We start from the raw sequence: 20,291 nt of genomic DNA on the forward strand, positions 1-20,291 counted from the left end.
AGAATACCATTTTGCCATGTATATATCTTGCTCAGTGCATTTTCGTGTATTTTGTTACGGGGGTGGGGGGGGGGGGGTTATTTGTAAGGGGAAAAAATTGTGTTGGTAAAAAACTTTAATAAATATTTTTTTAAAAAATGTTTTTAATGGCTCGAGGAGCAGAATGGGCTACTCCTTTTCCCACCTATGATCTTTCTCTTGAAAGCCTTCCAATGATTGAATGAAGGAAGCTTCAACCTGTATGTATTCACCGATGTTCCTTTCTGCCGATCTTGTTAACCACAATTAAGGCCCTCTGAAAGACAAAATACACACAGAGTAATGTTTTTTAATGACCTGTTTTCAGGTCAGTCCAAACTCAACAGTTCAGTGGTCTCAATTGATTTATACTTCTTCACTAAATATGAACAAGCTAAATTTTCTATCACTGCTAAAGGTTCTAACACTGCAATATGAAAATAATTCTGAAGTAAATGATTAGTAGATTTCAGGACAGCCTGACTAACCACTTCCTTACAGCTACACCTCTCTCATTACAAATGGATAGGGTTTGACTGTGAATGTCCTTGTTGCACAGCCATGGCGATATTGATGTGCGCCTGAGTTTTGACATCCCTGACCCAGAGAAGGACTTCCTTGCAAAGAGAAAGAGAATTGTTGCACAAGCACTGAAGCAGGCCCTGGATCTAAGAAGACTCCAAACGACAGTCATGTATGAAATAAAGTAAAGAATGCAATGAACTGAATACATAACCTTCAATTGGTGCATGCAGGGAGACGGAAATGTTTTCTGCTGTTAACTGACACATGGGACTGCATATGGGCTGCAGTCCTCAACATATTAAGTTTACTTTTATTGCTATATAAAACTAAACACTTTCCAGCTATAACAATTCTTATTTAAGATATGAAGCAATGTAATGCTATTACACCTGTCTATGTCTCAAACTGCAGTTGTAAATACACCAGCGAATCTTCAGCTGCGTGGGCTCTCGCTTGAGCGCAACGTAGCCGGTTGGTCAATGCCAGGAGATGCGAGCCAAGAGCGGCACATGGGCCGAGGGCGGGCCTCCCGACAGCCTCCACGCCTCACGGGATTCTCCGGTGTCCCGCGAGACGTCGGAGTAGGAACCCTGTCCCAAATAGGGGTAAACCTACTTACGACCTAACTGCGCAGGATACAGCAGCCTCTCGCGATTCCTCAGCCTTCCCAGCAAGGCTGCAGCCAGGCGCCAATCAGTGCTGGTCCACAAAAACCAGGAAGTCCCACGGGCCACCGGACACCCAAGGGTGGTCAGGGTAAGTGCAGGATGGTACCCTGGCCCTCCCCCTGCAACGTGGGCACCTGGGCACTGCCACTCTGGCACTGCCAAGGTGCCCAGATGGCAATGCCAAGCCAGCAGGCGCACTGCCAGGGTGGCAGAGCAAGGGTGCCACAGTGGCACTGCCAGGGTTCAGATGGCAAGAGGGACCATGCCCATGAAATGAGGGTGGAGGGCGGGGGTTTGAAGGGTAGGCGAGTACAGGACAGGTAACTAGGGGTCTCCTGAAGGTTGGGTGAGAGTCCTAGAAGGAAGGTGGTGCTGGAACGGGGCTTGGGGGGCCTGAAGAGGTGGACCCTCAAGGACCCCATCACAGGGTTGTCCTCACTTGGGGTGTGGGGCCGTGCCCATGTGTGTGGGGGGTGACATTGCCCATGGGTGGGGGACCCAAAAGTTCACTTTGAGATCGGGGCACCCTTTCAAAATGGCGGCCCCATCTGAGTTCAGCTCCCCAGTGCTAAAAAGTGTGGGCTAAACTGATGAGAAACTCCCCAGGGCCCCAGAAAAGTGACTAACTGTCATTGAACAGCAGTGGGGAACTCGCCAATAGAGCCAGCAGGAAACTCCCTGAAAACCCGCCACAAATTAACTTCAACATTTTTGGGGAGAATCTGGCCCTTTTATGAGTGGAAACCAGGGGCCCCATGTCATCAGTACATATTATAAAATGGAGTGGGTGGATCCACCTTGTTTGACCAAAGTAAGTCCAACTTTTTTTTTAAGGAAATATTTTTATTCAAATTTGTACATATTTTCAACAAACCCCCTCTTACAGAAAAAATAAAAATAAAACACATCAATAAACATCTTACAACTACATCATACATTCCCCCAATATACAACCCCCCCCCATTAAGCAATAATAAACACAGTAGGAAACACAAAGTACACCCGCCGCCCCCCCCCCCCCCCCCTCTCTGGGTTGCTGCTGCTGCTGACCACCTCCTAACGCCCCGCTAGAAAGTCTAGGAATGGTTGCCACTGCCTGAAGAACCCTTGCACAGACCCTCTCAAGGCAAATTTTACCCTCTCCAATTTAATGAACCCTGCCATGTCGCTGATCCAGGCTTCTACACTCGGGGGGGGCCTCGCATCCTTCCACTGTAGCAGAATCCTCCGCCGGGCTACCAGGGACGCAAAGGCCAGAATACCGGCCTCTTGCCTCCTGCACTCCCGGCTCGTCCGATACCCCAAATAGTGTTAACCCCCAGCTTGGCTTAACCCGGGTGTTCGCCACCTTAGACACCGTCCTCGCAATACTCCTCCAGAACCCATCCAGCGCCGGGCACGCCCAGAACATATGGGTATGATTTGCTAAGCTCCCCGAGCACCTCCCACACCTGTCTTCCACCCCAAAGAACCTGCTCAGCCTCGCCCCTGTCATGCGCTCTGTGAAAAACCTTAAATTGTATCAGGCTAAGCCTGGCGCAAGAGGAGGAAGAATTAACCCTACCCAGGGCGTCCGCCCACGTACCCTCGTCTAAGTCCTCCCCAACCTCCTGCTCCCATTTACCCTTTAACTCCTTCACCGAGGTCTCCTCCTCCTGCATCTCCTGGTAGTTCGCCGAGACCCTGCCCTCCAACCCACACCCCCGAGAGCACCCTATCCTGGATCCTAAGTGCTGGAAGCAGCGGGAACTCCCTCACCTGCCGTCTTACAAACGCCCTTACCTGCATGTACCTGAAGGCATTTCCGGGGGAAGCCCGAATTTTTCCTCCAGCGCCCCAAAGCTCGCAAAGGTTCCATCTAAAAACAGGTCCCCTGCCCTCTAATTCCTGCCCTGTGCCAGCTCAGGAACCCTCCATCCATTCTCCCTGGGACGAACTGATGGTTCTCGCGGATCGGGGACCAAACCAAAGCCCCTACCTCACCCCTGTGGCGCCTCCACTGCCCCCAAATTTTCAAAGTCGCTGCCACCACCGGACTCGTGGTGTACCTAGTCGGCGGGAGCGGCAGCGGTGCTGTCACCAGCGCTCCCAGACTCGTGCCCACACAGGACGCCACCTCCAGCCTCTTCCACGCCGCCCCCTCCCCCTCCATTACCCACTTGCGTATCATCGCCACATTGGCAGCCCAGTGATGCCCACACAGATTAGGTAACGCTAACCCTCCTCTGTCCCTACTCCGCTCCAGAAACACCCTTCTCACCCTTGGGGTCTTTTTCGCCCACAAGAATCCCATGATGCTCCTACTGACCCGCTTAAAAAGGCCTTGGGGATCAGGATGGGGAGGCACTGGAATATAAAAAGGAACCTCGGGAGCACCGTCATCTTCACCGATTGTACCCTACCCGCCAAGGAGAGTGGCAGCATATCCCACCTTTTAAACTCCTCCTCCATCTGCTCCACCAGCCTCGTCAAGTTGAGCTTGTGTAGGGCCCCCCAGCTCCTGACCACCTGGATCCCCAGGTACCGAAAACTCCTTTCCGCCCTCTTCAGTGGAAGCTCGTCTATCCCCCTTCCCTGGTCCCCTGGGTGTACCACGAAGAGCTCACTCTTCCCCACGGTGAGCTTATACCCGGAAAAGACCCCAAACTCCCTGAGGATCCGCATCACCTCCGGCATTCCCCCCACTGGGTCCGCCACATACAGTATCCCCCCCCTGGACCAGCCCCCTCCAGTTCCTGGACTCCCTTAGAGCCACAGCCAAAGGCTCAATTGCCAATGCAAATGGATAGGGGGCACCCCTGCTTCGTCCCCTGGTACAGCCGAAAGTATTCCGACCTCCGATTCGTGGCCACACTCGCTACCGGGGATTCGTAAAGTAGCCTAACCCAACTAATGAACCCCTCCCCGAACCCAAACCTCCTCAACACTTCCCAGAGGTACCCCCACTCCACCCTATCGAAGGCCTTCTCCGCATCCATCGCCGCCTCCCCCTCCACTGTAGGCATCATGATTACGTTAAGGAGCCTCCGCACATTGGTATTCAACTGCCTTCCCTTAAAACCCGTCTGGTCCTTGTGAATCACCCCCGGGACACAGTCCTCAAATCTGGTAGCCAACACCTTCGCTAACAGCTTCGCGTCCACGTTGAGGAGAGAGATTGGCCTATACGACCCACACTGCAATGGGTAAGTCCAACTCTACCCTGCTCCAGTAATGTAACAGCCCAAATCTCAGAAGTGCATTAATGTTACATTTGGATGATATCTTTAATTTCTCATGAAATGAAAATTGAAAAATGAAAATCGCTTATTGTCACGAGTAGGCTTCAATGAAGTTACTGTGAAAAGCCCCTAGTCATCACATTCCGGCGCCTGTTCGGGGAGGCTGGTACGAGAATTGAATCGTGCTGCTGGCCTGCCTTGGTCTGCTTTAAAAGCCAGCGATTTAGCCCAGTGTGCTAAACCAGCCCCATGCGTATGAACAAGGAGTAGGCCATTCGCCCCTCGAGCTTGTTGTGCCATTTAATGATCTTACAGTGACCTCTGATAGTATCCCACCTACCAGCGATAACCTATCACCACAAGAACCTATGGCCTCAGCCTTAAAAATATTGAAAGACTCTGCTTCCACTGCCTTTTGAGGAAGAGAGTTCCAAAGACCATCAGAGACAAAACAGTTCTCCCTCATCTCTGTTTTGAGTTCCAGGCATCTTAAAGCTTCTCAAAATGAGATTGCCAAATGAGGGGGATGCACTATGTCCTGATCCATGCTCACTGAGGACCTGGTCAACGTTATCCAACCTTTAAACACATAGGGCGATTATTTTAGATGGGAAAGATTAGGAGTTTATTATTACAAACATCATCCTGGTTTTGGAAATGTTTTCATTACATTTTTAACATTTTATACAAAATAATAAAACATACAAACAAATACCTTTAACAAAACACCAACCCCATAAAAGTCCCCCCACAACCTTACAACTTAAGAAACAACAAAAAAGAAAAGACCCCCCCCCCCCCAGCTATTCATTCCCCCCCCACCCCCTCGACAGCTCTGAAATATAATATAAACAGCCGCCATCTCCAATAGAACCCTTCAATCAACCCCCTCACAGTGTATTTGACGTTCTCGAGTTGCAAAAGCTCCCATCCAATCCCCTAGCCACACTGAGGCTCTCGGCGGTGCCCAATCCTCCAACCCAGCAGGATACGGCGCCGACGAGGCAAAGGTAAGGACATTAGCCCCCGTACGCGTCCGAAGCTCCTGCACATCCAAAATCCCCAAAATAGCCACCAGAGGGGAGGGCTCTAACTCAATATTTAGGATTGCTGATATGGGGCCGGATTCTCCGGCCTTGTTGTGCTCTCGCCCAAGCGAAACGAGGCCGGTGAATAGCGGGAGGGGCTAAAAACACGAACCGTGCCAGGTACCATTCCGTTTGCAAAACAACCGTCCCGCACCTGTAGGCAACACTGGGATCTCGTCGTTGCGTAGCGAGAAACCAATTATCACCACTTATCACCACTTAAGCCCTACTTCCATACAATTGACGGGAACCACTCCTTACCCAACGGCCACCTGTGATTCGTCGGCCTGCCCAACAAGTGGTCACCCTGGTGCTGATTAGTACTCCTTTTGAAAAACGTGAACCTTGCGGAAGGGCTTCTGTGGGGAGCAGAGAAGGTGAGTAGCCATCTTTGCTCACAGAGCAAAGAGCGCAGGCGCTGGGCTTGACACCCCAGTGCTCAGCAGAAGGTGGGGGACCCTCGGCTGAGTAGCCCTGGCTGGTGGTGGCCTCCGCACTGATGGGCTGCCATCGGGGGAAAGGCAATGGGGGGGGGGGAGAGAAACACCATGCCAATCATTGGATCGTGTGTATCCGCTCTGGGAGCAATCCTTGTCCCTGCCCGTCTGCCCCACCGACCACCCATTGGGGCAGCACGGTAGCATTGTGGATAGCACAATTGCTTCACAGCTCTAGGGTCCCAGGTTCGATTCCGGCTTGGGTCACTGTCTGTGCGGAGTCGGCACATCCTCCCCGTGTGTGCGTGGGTTTCCTCCGGGTGCACCGGTTTCCTCCCACAGTCCAAAGATGTGCAGGTTAGGTGGATTGGCTATGATAAATTGCCCTTAGTGTCCAAAATTGCCCTTAGTGTTGGGTGGGGTTACTGGGTTATGGGGATAGGGTGGAGGTGTTGACCTTGGGTAGGATGCTCTTTCCAGGAGCCGGTGCAGGCTCGATGGGCCGAATGGCCTCCTTCTGCACTGTAAATTCTGTGATTACTCTTAACCCCCACCAACTGCCGAGGCCTCTGGGTGTGCGGCTGAAGGCTTTTGCTAATTCGGAATCATGGTTAAGTGAGCACTTCAAACAACCCAAGTGGATTCCTGTGGGTGGGTTAGCCATGTCGCATGTGGGAATCATTGCCCAGCATTCCAATCAGACCAGATGCCTGGACACTGCCTGAAACTGCGGGAGGCAACACCACATACACAGCAGCCAAGATTCGAACATGCAGTGGATGGGACACCGTTCCATGGACATGTCCACAGCTGGAGGGTGGGTGAGTGCCGGGGGGGAGGGGGGGAGATTAAGGGGGGAATGGGTGTCCTGGGGGTGAGAGCCACTGCTGTTTGTCAGTCCTAACACCTTCTCCGAATGCCTTACAGATATTGAACACCATGGAAGGGATTTTGGACCCAGCTGAACTCGCCCTTGTGGTGCTGCTGCTAGGCCGGGCGGCCAGACGGCGGCAAGCAGCAGCGTCAGAAGTTGCTGGAGACGGCGGCCCATGTACCGGACCTCGACCCACATCCTGAGGACCAGGGAGTGACCCAGAGGGGAGGCCTGCAACAGCCCAGGGTGTACAGGCGCCGATGGTCATTTGAACAGATGATGGACAGCATGTGCCACAGGAGGCTCTGACTCAACAAGGAGACGGAGTCCACACCTATGCCAGATCTTAGCGGACCACATGGAGGAGGAGAACACCTGCTCCCGCAGCCCTGAACTTTTACACCTCGGGATCCTCCCAGTGCTCAAGCGGCGACCTGTGTGGCATCTCGCAGGCTACAGCACACAGGCGCATCCAACAGGTCACGGACGCTGTTTGCCCATGCGGAAAACGACATCAAAATTTGACATGGACCAAGCCTAACAGGTTTCCCAGGCAGCAGGATTCTCCGCTATCGTCGGGATGCCACAGGTCCAGGGGGTAGTGAATGGCAGGCATGTTGCCCTGCGCTCGGCAGGCCATTTTGGAGTGCCCTACGTTAAGAGAAAGAGGTTCCACTCCCTGAACATTCTGCTCATGCGCAACCACCACATGAAGATTATGCTCATGGTGTGCACGCTTCCAGCTACATCGTCGAGCAGTCGGTCGTCCTCGGCCTCTTCGAGGAGCACCCCAGGATGGACAGCTGGCTCTTGGAGGATAAGGGGAACCCGCTGAGGACCTGGCTAATGATGCCGGTACGTAGACTGAGGCGGAGACCCGATACAATGAGGTCACTCTGGCTGTGATTGAGCGGTGCATCGGACTCCTCAAGATGCGTTTCCGAAGCCTTGACCGCTCCAGGGGTGCACTCCAGAACATGCCGGAGGGGCACCTACTTTGTGGTGGACTGCTGTGCCCTCCACTACGTGGCACAGCATCAGGACAATGAGATGGAGGTTGGTGCTGAGGAATATGTGGCCATTCGAGGAGGACGAGGATGATGAGGTGGCGCCGGACCAGCAGTGGCTTGAGGATGAGCCGAGGGACGAACCGGAGGACCAGCTGGAAGCAGCAGGACAGGCAGCAGCGGCGAGTTTCCAACAAGCCCAGGGCACCTCAAACTCGCTCGCTTCCCTTGGCCTGGTCCATCATCGGTACCTTGCCCACCCCCATCTCCCACCCTCCCAGGGGCTGTGTTGCCACCCTCAGTGGGTCACTGTTGAGGGCAGGGTGGATGATAACCCGCAGAGTGCTGAGCGCCAGTGCTCCCCAATCGATGCCATCGTCTGACCCCTGCCTGTCTGCTGAGTGCTCGCTAGCACCCATCACCTGCGCGCAGTGTGCCCAGGGAGGAGGGGAAGATGCCTGGAGAGATGGGCCAAGGGTTTGGAGGTCAGCCCACATTGTGGGAAGAAAGTGATAGAGGTGTCATACTGTTTAATGTGTATATAATTCCCAACTCTCCCAATGGTGTTGCCCCCCCCCCCCCCCCCCTTCCCCACACCTCCATTCCCCTGGTGCCCTCAGTGATCCTTGATGTTCTTGGCCCTACTAGCTCTATCACTACGTCTTGGTGTCTCCCCAGGATGCACATCAGAAGTGGAAGCAGCCAGCTCCTTACCTCGTCCCATGGCCTTCGATGCCCCTGGCTGGCATCCTCGGGCCGGAGGGCCCCGGCACACCTGTCGGCGGCATATACACAGCCATCCTGTTGGCAACATCTCCTGAAAAACGAGTTGGGCAAGAACACGGGGAGACACTGAAATAAAAATAGAAATCTCGGCAAAATGTTCATCTTAACCAATTGGACCCAGCCCGCCAGCAATAACTGGAGACTATCCCCCGTCAGCAAGTCCACCTTAACTTCACCCACCAGGCTTGTATAATTCAACCTCCGAAGCCACCCCCAACACAAGCCACCTGGACCGCTAGCTATCGAAATGGCAACCCCCCCAGACCAACCACTAAATATTCACTCTTCCTTAAGTTCAACTTTGAATCAGAGAAGAATCATACAATTCCTACAGTACAGAAGGAGGCCATTCAGCCCATTGAGTCTGCACCGACTCTTAAAAAGGCTACCCTACCTAGGCCCAACCCCCCCGCCCACCTTATCCCTGTAACCCTACCCATTTAGGGGCAATTTAGCATGGCCAATCCACCTAACCTGCACATCTTTGGACTGTGGGAGGAAACCCATGCAGACACGGGGAGAAAGTGCAAACACCACACAGACAGTAACCCCAGGTCGGAATCGAACCTGGGTACTTGACGCAGTGACAGAGCCTTGCCACCCTTGTAACTTGTAACCGATGAAGGCACAAAATGCCCATAATATTCCCTATAGCTGACCCTGGGTCCCTAACATACAGCAGCAAATCATCAGCATATACAACACCCTATGTTCCACCCACCTCCAACAATCCACGCCACACATTTGAGGCCCTCAACGTAATGGCCAATGGCTCAATTGCCAACACAAACAACAAAGGAGATATCCACACCCCTCCCTCGTACCCTGATACAACCAAAAGAACCCAGAGCTCATGGTGTTGGTGCAAACACTAGCAAACGGGGCCGCATACAGGAACCGCCCCCACGACACAAACCCAGGACCAAACCCAAACTTCACCAGCACCGCAAAAAGCTATCCCCACTCCACCTGGTTTAACACCTTTTCCGCATCCAAAAATACAATTATCTCTGGTACTGGATTGGCTGCAGTGGTATGCATCACATTCCGCAACCAACGCATGTTCGACCTTCACAAACCCCGTCTGATCTTCCTCTACTACCTCCCGGAGGTTAGCATCGGAATATACGACCCACACTCTGTGGAGTCCTTATCTTTCAGGAGCAGCGAGATCAACGCCTACCCCGGTGTCTGGGAGGGCAGCCCATGCTGAAGAGTCAAACATGCCCAACAACAATAGACCCAACTGATTCAAAAAATCTCATTAAATTCCACTGGGTGCACTTCCGGGTGCGGCGATGACCAGCTGAGTCGCACGTTTCGGCAGCTCCCGGTGAAACGGACTTTTGGGCTCTTGAAAGGAGCCCCAACGGCAATTTTGACGGCTAAAAACACTGTGCGGTAAACCAGAAGGGAATCCCCCCTAGATACGGATGAAAAAAGGAGGAGAAAGTGGCCGGATTGCAGTGGATCCTTTAGAACAGCGGCAAGGAAGGCAAGCAAAAACCAAGATGGCGTCGGAAGGTGGCAGTTTAACATGGGGCCCTGAACAACAAGAGTTCTTGAAATGCTGTGTGGAAGAGCTCAAAAAGGAAATGAAGAAAGAGCTGTTGGCCCCGATACGACAGGCGATCGAAGGGCTAAAGGAGGAACAAAAGACCCAGGAGCGGGAGCTTCGGGTCGTGAAGGCAAAGGCAGCCGAGAATGAGGACGACATACAGGGCCTGGTGGTGAAGACGGAGACGCATGAGGCACATCAGAAACGATGTGTGGAAAGGTTGGAGGCACTGGAGAACAACGCAAGGAGGAACAACCTGAGTTTTATGTACTAATCCTGCGATGTGGTAACTTTTCTCTCTTCCACAGGTGGTGATGGGGGGAGGTGGAGGAGATGGGGCATTGGCCATTGGGGGCGGGGCCAAGGGAGAAGCGCGGGCTTGGTTCCCGCGCTATGATAATCATGGGAGCAACATGGGGGGAGTAATTATGCTAGCGGCGGATCTAGCGGCGGGGGGGGGTGGGAGGGGGGAATTACTGGGTTGCTGCTGCTGGGGAGAGGGGGGGAGCTGGTATGGGAGGGGATGGGCGGGGGGGGCACCGCCTGGGGGAGATACAGCTGCGTGGGAACCGGGTGAGGAGCTGGAAAAAGGTGATGGCTAATCGACAAGGGGGGGGGGGTAGGAAGCCCCCCAACCCGGCTGATCACGTGGAACGTGAGAGGGCTGAACGGGCCGATAAAGACGGCACGGGTACTCGCACACCTTAACCACATCTGCCTTAAGTTTCTTATGTTACAGGAAACGCACCTGAAACTGATAGACCAGGTTAGGCTACGCAAAGGATGGGTGGGGCAGGTGTTCCATTCGGGGCTAGATGCGAAAAACAGGGGGTATATTAGTGGGGAAGCGGGTAATGTTCGAGGCAAAGACTATCGTGGTGGATAACGGGGGCAGATACGTGATGGTGAGTGGCAACCCCAAATATAGCCAACCCCCAGCTTGGTTCGACCCGGACCCCCACTACTTTTGAAAGCACCTTTGTCACCCCCATCCAAAACCCCTGTAGTGCCGGGCATGACCAAAACATATGGGTATGATTCGCTGGGCTTCTCGAGCACCTCGCACACCTATCCTCCACCCCAAAAAATTTACTGAGCCGTGCTCCAGTCATATGCGCCCTGTGTAATACCTTAAACTGAATCAGGCTTAGCCTGGCACACGAGGACGACGAGTTTACCCTGCTTAGGGCATCTGCCCACAGCCCCTCCTCGATCTCCTCCCCCAGCTCTTCTTCCCATTTCCCTTTTAGTTCATCTACCATAGTCTCCCCTTCGTCCCTCATTTCCCTATATATATCTGACACCTTACCATCCCCCTCCCATGTCTTTGAGATCACTCTGTCCTGCACCTCTTGTGTCGGGAGCTGCGGGAATTCCCTCACCTGTTGCCTCGCAAAAGCCCTCAGTTGCATATACCTGAATGCATTCCCTTGGGGCAACCCATATTTCTCGGTCAGCGCTCCCAGACTCGCGAACTTCCCATCCACAAACAGATCTTTCAGTTGCGTTATTCCTGCTCTTTGCCACATTCCATATCCCCCATCCATTCCCCCCGGGGCAAACCTATGGTTGTTTCTTATCGGGGACCCCCCCAAGGCTCCAGTCTTTCCCCTATGCCGTCTCCACTGTCCCCAAATCTTCAGTGTAGCCACCACCACCGGGCTTGTGGTGTAGTTCCTCGGTGAGAACGGCAATGGGGCTGTCACCATAGCCTGTAGGCTAGTCCCCCTACAGGACGCCCTCTCTAATCTCTTCCACGCCGCTCCCTCCTCCTCTCCCATCCACTTACTCACCATTGAAATATTAGCGGCCCAATAATACTCACTTAGGCTCGGTAGTGCCAGCCCCCCCCCTATCCCTGCTACGCTGTAAGAATCCCTTCCTCACTCTCGGGGTCTTCCCGGCCCACACAAAACCCATGATGCTCTTTTCAATCCTTTTAAAAAAAGCCTTCGTGATCACCACCGGGAGGCACTGAAACACAAAGAGGAATCTCGGGAGGACCACCATCTTAACCGCCTGCACCCTCCCTGCCATTGACAGGGATACCATATCCCATCTCTTGAAATTCTCCTCCATTTGTTCCACCAACCGCGTTAAATTTAACCTATGCAATGTGCCCCAATTCTTGGCTATCTGGATCCCCAGGTAACGAAAGTCCCTTGTTACCTTCCTCAACGGTAGGTCCTCTATTTCTCTACTCTGCTCCCCTGGATGCACCACAAACAACTCACTTTTCCCCATGTTCAATTTATACCCTGAAAAATCCCCAAACTCCCCAAGTATCCGCATTATTTCTGGCATCCCCTCCGCCGGGTCTGCCACGTATAGTAGCAAATCGTCCGCATACAAAGATACCCGGTGTTCTTCTCCTCCTCTAAGTACTCCACTCCACTTCTTGGAACCCCTCAACGCTATCGCCAGGGGCTCAATCGCCAGTGCAAACAATAATGGGGACAGAGGGCATCCCTGCCTTGTCCCTCTATGGAGCCGAAAATATGCAGATCCCCGTCCATTCGTGACCACGCTCGCCATCGGGGCCCTGTACAACAGCTGCACCCATCTAACATACCCCTCTCCAAAACCAAATCTCCTCAACACCTCCCACAAATAATCCCACTCCACTCTATCAAATGCTTTCTCGGCATCCATCGCCACTACTATCTCCGTTTCCCCCTCTGGTGGGGCCATCATCATTACCCCTAACAGCCTCCGTATATTCGTGTTCAGCTGTCTCCCCTTCACAAACCCAGTTTGGTCCTCGTGGACCACCCCCGGGACACATTCCTCTATTCTCATTGCCATTACCTTGGCCAGGATCTTGGCATCTACATTTAGGAGGGAAATAGGTCTATAGGACCCGCATTGTAGCGGGTCCTTTTCCTTCTTTAAGAGAAGCGAATATCGTTGCTTCAGACATAGTCGGGGGCAGTTGTCCCCTTTCCTTTGCCTCATTAAAGGTCCTCGTCAATACCGGGGCGAGCAAGTCCACATATTTTCTATAGAATTCGACTGGGAATCCATCCGGTCCCGGGGCCTTTCCTGCCTGCATGCTCCTAATTCCTTTCACCACTTCTTCTACCTCGATCTGTGCTCCCAGTCCCACCCTTTCCTGCTCTTCCACCTTGGGAAATTCCAGCCGATCCAAGAAGCCCATCATTCTCTCCCTCCCATCCGGGGGTTGAGCTTCATATAATTTTTTATAAAATGTCTTGAACACTCCATTCACTCTCTCCGCTCCATCTCTCCTTCCTCATCCCTCACTCCCCCTATCTCCCTCGCTGCTCCCCTTTTCCTCAATTGGTGTGCCAGCAACCTGCTCGCCTTCTCCCCATATTCGTACTGTACACCCTGTGCCTTCCTCCATTGTGCCTCTGCAGTGCCCGTAGTCAGCAAGTCAAATTCTACATGTAGCCTTTGCCTTTCCCTGTACAGTCCCTCCTCCGGTGCTTCCGCATATTCTCTGTCCACCCTCAAAAGTTCTTGCAGCAACCGCTCCCGTTCCTTACTCTCCTGCTTCCCTTTATGTGCCCTTATTGATATCAGCTCCCCTCTAACCACCGCCTTCAACGCCTCCCAGACCACTCCCACCTGGACCTCCCCATTATCATTGAGTTCCAAGTACTTTTCAATGCACCCCCTCACCCTTAGACACACCCCCTCATCTGCCATTAGTCCCATGTCCATTCTCCAGGGTGGGCGCCCTCCTGTTTCCTCCCCTATCTCCAAGTCCACCCAATGTGGAGCGTGATCCGAAATGGCTATAGCCGTATACTCCGTTCCCCTCACCTTCGGGATCAACGCCCTTCCCAGCACAAAAAAAGTCTATTCGCGAGTAGACTTTATGGACATAGGAGAAAAACGAGAACTCCTCACTCCTAGGTCTGCTAAATCTCCACGGGTCTACACCTCCCATCTGCTCCATAAAATCTTTAAGTACCTTGGCTGCTGCCGGCCTCCTTCCAGTCCTGGACTTCGACCTATCCAGCCCTGGTTCCAACACCGTATTAAAATCTCCCCCCATTATCAGCTTTCCCATCTCTAGGTCCGGAATGCGTCCTAGCATCCGCCTCATAAAATTGGCATCATCCCAGTTCGGGGCATATACGTTTACCAAAACCACCGTCTCCCCCTGTAGTTTGCCATTCACCATCACGTATCTGCCCCCGTTATCCGCCACTATAGTCTTTGCCTTGAACATTACCCGCTTCTCCACTAATATAGCCACCCCCCTGTTTTTCGCATCTAGCCCCGAATGGAACACCTGCCCCACCCATCCTTTGCGTAGCCTAACCTGGTCTATCAGTTTCAGGTGCGTTTCCTGTAACATAACCACATCTGCCTTAAGTTTCTTAAGGTGTGCGAGTACCCGTGCCCCCTTTATCGGCCCGTTCAGCCCTCTCACGTTCCACGTGATCAGCCGGGTTGGGGGGCATCCTACCCACCACCACCCCTTGTCGATTAGCCATCCCCTTTTTCCAGCTCCTCACCCGGTTCCCACGCAGCTGTATCTCCCCCAGGCGGTGCCCCCCCCGCCCATCCCCTCCCATACCAGCTCCCCCCTCTCCCCAGCAGCAGCAACCCAGTAATTCCCCCCTCCCACCCCCCCCCCCCCGCTAGATCCCCCGCTAGCGTAATTACTCCCCCCATGTTGCTCCCAGAAGTCAGCAAACTCTGGCCGACCTCGGCTTCCCCCCGTGACCTCGGCTCGCACCGTGCGACGCCCCCTCCTTCCTGCTTCTCTATTCCCGCCATGATTATCATAGCGCGGGAACCAAGCCCGTGCTTCTCCCTTGGCCCCGCCCCCAATGGCCAACGCCCCATCTCCTCCACCTCCCCTCCTCCCCCCATCACCACCTGTGGAAGAGAGAAAAGTTACCACATTGCAGGATTAGTATATAAAACTCCTCTTTCCTCCCTTTTTAACCCCCCTCTTCGCCCCCCACATTCGCCCCACCACTTTGTTCAAACGTTCTTTTTAATGACCCGCTCATTCCAGTTTTTCTTCCACAATAAAAGTCCACGCTTCATCCGCCGTCTCAAAGTAGTGGTGCCTCCCTCGATATGTGACCCACAGTCTTGCCGGTTGCAGCATTCCAAATTTTATCTTCTTTTTATGAAGCACCGCCTTGGCCCGATTAAAGCTCGCCCTCCTTCTCGCCACCTCCGCACTCCAGTCTTGATAAACGCGGATCACCGCGTTCTCCCATTTACTGCTCCGAATTTTCTTTGCCCATCTAAGGACCATTTCTCTATCCTTAAAACGGAGGAATCTCACCACTATGGCTCTGGGAATTTCTCCTGCTCTCGGTCCTCGCGCCATCACTCGGTATGCTCCCCCCACCTCCAACGGACCCGCCGGGGCCTCCGCTCCCATTAACGAGTGCAGCATCGTGCTCACATATGCCCCGACGTCCGCTCCCTCCGCACCTTCAGGAAGACCAAGAATCCTCAGGTTGTTCCTCCTTGCGTTGTTCTCCAGTGCCTCCAACCTTTCCACACATCGTTTCTGATGTGCCTCATGCGTCTCCGTCTTCACCACCAGGCCCTGTATGTTGCCCTCATTCTCGGCTGCCTTTGCCTTCACGACCCGAAGCTCCCGCTCCTGGGTCTTTTGTTCCTCCTTTAGCCCTTCGATCGCCTGTAGTATCGGGGCCAACAGCTCTTTCTTCATTTCCTTTTTGAGCTCTTCCACACAGCATTTCAAGAACTCTTGTTGTTCAGGGCCCCATGTTAAACTGCCACCTTCTGACGCCATCTTGGTTTTTGCTTGCCTTCCTTGCCGCTGTTCTAAAGGATCCACTGCAATCCGGCCACTTTCTCCTCCTTTTTTCATCCGTATCCAGGGGGGATTCCCTTCTGATTTACCGCACAGTGTTTTTAGCCGTCAAAATTGCCGTTGGGGCTCCTATCAAGAGCCCAAAAGTCAGTTTCACCGGGAGCTGCCGAAACGTGCGACTCAGCTGGTCATCGCCGCACCCGGTAGTCGTACTCCCTTTCAAAAACGTGAACCTGGAGGAAGTTCTTCTGCGGGAAGCTGAGGAGGTGAGTAACCATCTTTGCTCACAGGCAAAGAGCCCAGGGGCGCAGGGCTTGCCTCCCCAATGCTCGAAGGGTGGGGGGGGTGGGGGAGAGACCCTCAGCTGTAAGGGGGGTGGCACCCTCAGAGTGGGGGTGGTGGGTGCAATCGTGTGTGGCACCACCATGCCAACCCCTGGATAGTGTGTACCCGTTCGGGTGCAACCCTTGACCCTGCCCATCTGTCCCACCATAATCCCCACCGACTGCTGAGGCCTCTGGCCATGTGCCTGAAGGCTATTGCTAATAGGGAAACAGCAATTGTGGTTATGTGAACACTTCACACAACCCATGTGGATTCCTGTGGGTGGACAGGCCATGTAGCATGTGGGAGTCATTGCCTAGCATCCCAATCACACCTTGATGCCTGGACACTGCGGGAGGCAACACTGCACACGCAGCAGGCAACATCTGAACACCCAAGGGATCTAACAGAGCTCCGGGAACATCCACGCCCGGAGCATGGGTGAGTGGTACGGGGATGGGGGGATACCTGGAGAAATGGGCCAAGGGTTCGGAGGTCAGGCCACATTGTTCAAGTAAGTGACAAGATGCATCATACAGCTTATGGTCAAGGGTTTTTAATGTATCACAGGTGCCCAACAATGCTCCACTCTCCTGATGGTACCGCCCCACTCTCCCCATCACCACCCCTGTCCTCGATGATCCTCAACATGCTTAATATTCCTCACTCTACCGCTACGTTTAGGTATGTCCCCAGGATGCACATCTGAAGTGGAGGCAGCATGCTGCTTACCACGTCCCGTGGCCTTCGATGCCCCTGGTGGGTGTCCTCTGGAGCCAGATGCTCCGCCGAACTTGTCAACAGCACATGCACAGCCGTGCCGCCCTGTTCCGTGCGCTGAATTCGAGACGCAGCCTCATGACGGGTGGAACTCGGGGGTGCTGGTGGCCACAGTCACCACTCCTTGGGACGGTTCCGGGTAGCCACCCAGCGCCCTCTACTCCTCGGTGCCCAAAGGGCCCTGGGGCTCACCTCGGGTCGGAGGGGCAGCCGGTTCGAGCCTCGGCTGCCGCGCATCATCTGGCTCTACCAGCCCTGGCGGCTCCCCGAGTCTGCACTAATGGGTCAACGCCCTCAGCGATGTTCCTCAGTGACTGGGCCATGCTCTGCAGCGCCACGGCAATGCCCACCTGCGACTGGGACAAGCTCCCAGTGCCTCAGTCATTCCCATCTGGGAGCGGGACATGTCCTGCAGCACCTCATCAAGGTCAGCCTGATACTGGGTTAATTCCCCAGTGAGTCGGACATTCTGCCAAGGCCCTCAGCCATGGCCGTCACCGAGTGCGTGATGCGTTGGACACCTTCACTCATGGTGCCAACGTTGTGCACCAGGCTCTCCACTGCGGTCGCCATCCTAGCCATGCATTGCCGGTGCTTCTCCTGTGCCTGTAGCCTCTGGGACTCCTCTATTCGGCTATCGGCCTGCTGGAGTGTCGCCGACTTCTCCCTCTGAATGTCCCAGTTGCACCCTCACGTCTCCATCTGCTCCGGGTAACCGTGTACCAGAGGCTCAGCGACGAGAAGCCCATGGGGCCTCATTAAGTGGACCAATTAATGTTTAATAGCCGTACCGGCCAAGCGCCAGGAAGCTCGCAACAGTTCTCGCACACTGAGAAATCTTTCTGGAGAATCGCACCCGAGTCATTAATATGTACATCAGGAAGAGCACTGACCCCTGGGGAACTCCAGTATAAGCCTTCCTCCGAGTCTGAAAATTAACTGTTCACCACCACTCTGTTTCCTGTCACTGAGCTAATTTTGTTGCTACTGTTCCTTTTACTCCATGAGTTCCCAAGCCTGTTGTGTGGCACACTCTCATATGCCTTTTGCATTGCCCACATCAACTCTCTCACCTCATCAAAAAAACTCAAGTGAATGAATTAAACATGATTTACCCGTAACAAATCCATGCTGGGTTTCCTTAATTAACCTGGATTTGTCCTGTTGACTATTAATTATGTCGTGAATTATTGTTTATAAATCTTCCCCACCACCCAGGTTAAACCTATTGGCCTGTAGTTCTTTATTCTTACACCTTTCATGAACAAGGATGCAACATTTGCAAATCTTCAGTCCTCCGGCATCACTCTGAGAAAGATTGGACAGTGCCTCTACGATCTCCACTCTCATTTCCCTCTATCCTTGATGCATCTCATCCAGTCCTTGTGTTTTATAATCCTGAAGTACAGACAGCCAATCCAATACCTTCTCCTTACCCTTCAAGTGTCTGAACTACATCCATTATCACCATAACCTGCACAGCATCTTATTTCTTCAAAAAGACAGATACAAAATATTCATTTAGTACTTCAGCCAGGCCTCAATGCATAAATCCTTTTTTTGATCCCTAGTCAACCGCGCTACTTTTACCACCCTTTACTCCTTGTATGACATAAAGAATTTTAGGTTCTCATTTATGTTAACCGCTAATCTTTTTTCATACTCTCTCTTTACTTCTCTTATCTGCTTTTTCAATTCCCCTCTGAACCTTCAATGTTCAGCCTAGTTCTCAATTATATTATCCATCTGGCATCTGTCATAAGCACACTTTTTCCATTTCATCCTAACCTCTTTCTGTCTCGTCATCCAGGGAGCTCTGGATTTGTTTCCCCTTTGTGGGAATATACCTTCACTGTACCCAAACTATCTTTTTTTTTAAAAAATTATTTGTTCATGGGATGTGGGCATTGCTGGCTGGGTCACCATTAATTGCCCATTCCTGAGGGCATTTAAGATTCACCCCATTGCTGTGGGTCTGGAGTCACATGTAGGCCAGACCAGGTAAGGACGGCAGATTTTCTTCTGTCTAGAACATTAGTGAACCAGATGGCTTCATACGACAACCGACAATGGTTTCTTTGTTGTCATTAGACTTTTATTTTATAAATTTAGAGTGCCCAATAATTTTTTCTCCAATTAAGGAGCAATTTAGCGTGGCCAATACACCTAACATGCACATCTTTGGGTTGTGGGGGTGAAACCCACGCAGACATGGGGAGAATGTGCAAACTCCACATGGGAAGTGACCCAGGACCGGGATTCATAGAACATAGAAAAATACAGCACAGAACAGGCCCTTCGGCCCACGATGTTGTGCCGAACCTTTGTCCTAGATTAATCATAGATTATCATTGAGTTTACAGTGCAGAAGGAGGCCATTCGGCCCATTGAGTGTGCACCGGCTCTTGGAAAGAGCACCCTACCCAAAGTCAACACCTCCACCCAACACTAAGGGCAATTTTGGACACTACGGGCAATTTATCATGGCCAATCCACCTAACCTGCACATCTTTGGACTGTGGGAGGAAACCGGAGCACCCGGAGGAAACCCACACAGACACGGGGAGGATGTGCAGACTCCGCACAGACAGTGACCCAAGCCGGAATCGAACCTGGGACCCTGGAGCTGTGAAGCAATTGTGCTATCCACAATGCTACCGTGCTGCCCTTAAGAACAAATAAATCTACACTATATCATTTTACAGTAATCCATGTACCTATCCAATAGCTGCTTGAAGGTCCCTAATGTTTCTGACTCAACTACTTCCACAGGCAGTGCATTCCATGCCCCCACTACTCTCTGGGTAAAGAACCTACCTCTGACATCCCCCTATATCTTCCACCATTCACCTTAAATTTATGTCCCCTTGTAATGGTTTGTTCCACCCGGGGAAAAAGTCTCTGACTGTCTACTCTATTCCCCTGATCATCTTATAAACCTCTATCAAGTCGCCCCTCATCCTTCTCCGTTCTAATGAGAAAAGGCCTAGCACCCTCAACCTTTCCTCGTAAGACCTACTCTCCATTCCAGGCAACATCCTGGTAAATCTCCTTTGCACCTTTTCCAAAGCTTCCTAAAATGAGGCGACCAGAACTGTACACAGTACTCCAAATGTGGCCTTACCAAAGTTTTGTACAGCTGCATCATCACCTCACGGCTCTTAAATTCAATCCCTCTGTTTTTTAAAAAAATATATTTTTATTAAAGTTTTCGAAAACAATTTTT

General features: G+C 52.6%; 1 protein-coding gene across 1 annotated transcript in view; it reads left to right on the forward strand.

The window, feature by feature from the left end:
• Positions 1-20,291, forward strand: part of LOC140407206 (cytosolic phospholipase A2 zeta-like) — a 345,625-nt gene that overhangs the window by 239,306 nt on the left and 86,028 nt on the right. Inside the window, exons 19-20 of the mRNA XM_072494873.1 lie at positions 578-707; positions 1,261-1,263. Of these exons, the coding sequence (XP_072350974.1) occupies positions 578-707; positions 1,261-1,263 (133 nt within the window). The remainder of the gene's footprint in view (positions 1-577; positions 708-1,260; positions 1,264-20,291) is intronic.

This window comes from Scyliorhinus torazame, chromosome 2 (assembly GCF_047496885.1).
Source record: "Scyliorhinus torazame isolate Kashiwa2021f chromosome 2, sScyTor2.1, whole genome shotgun sequence".
Taxonomy (NCBI): Eukaryota; Metazoa; Chordata; class Chondrichthyes; order Carcharhiniformes; family Scyliorhinidae; genus Scyliorhinus; species Scyliorhinus torazame.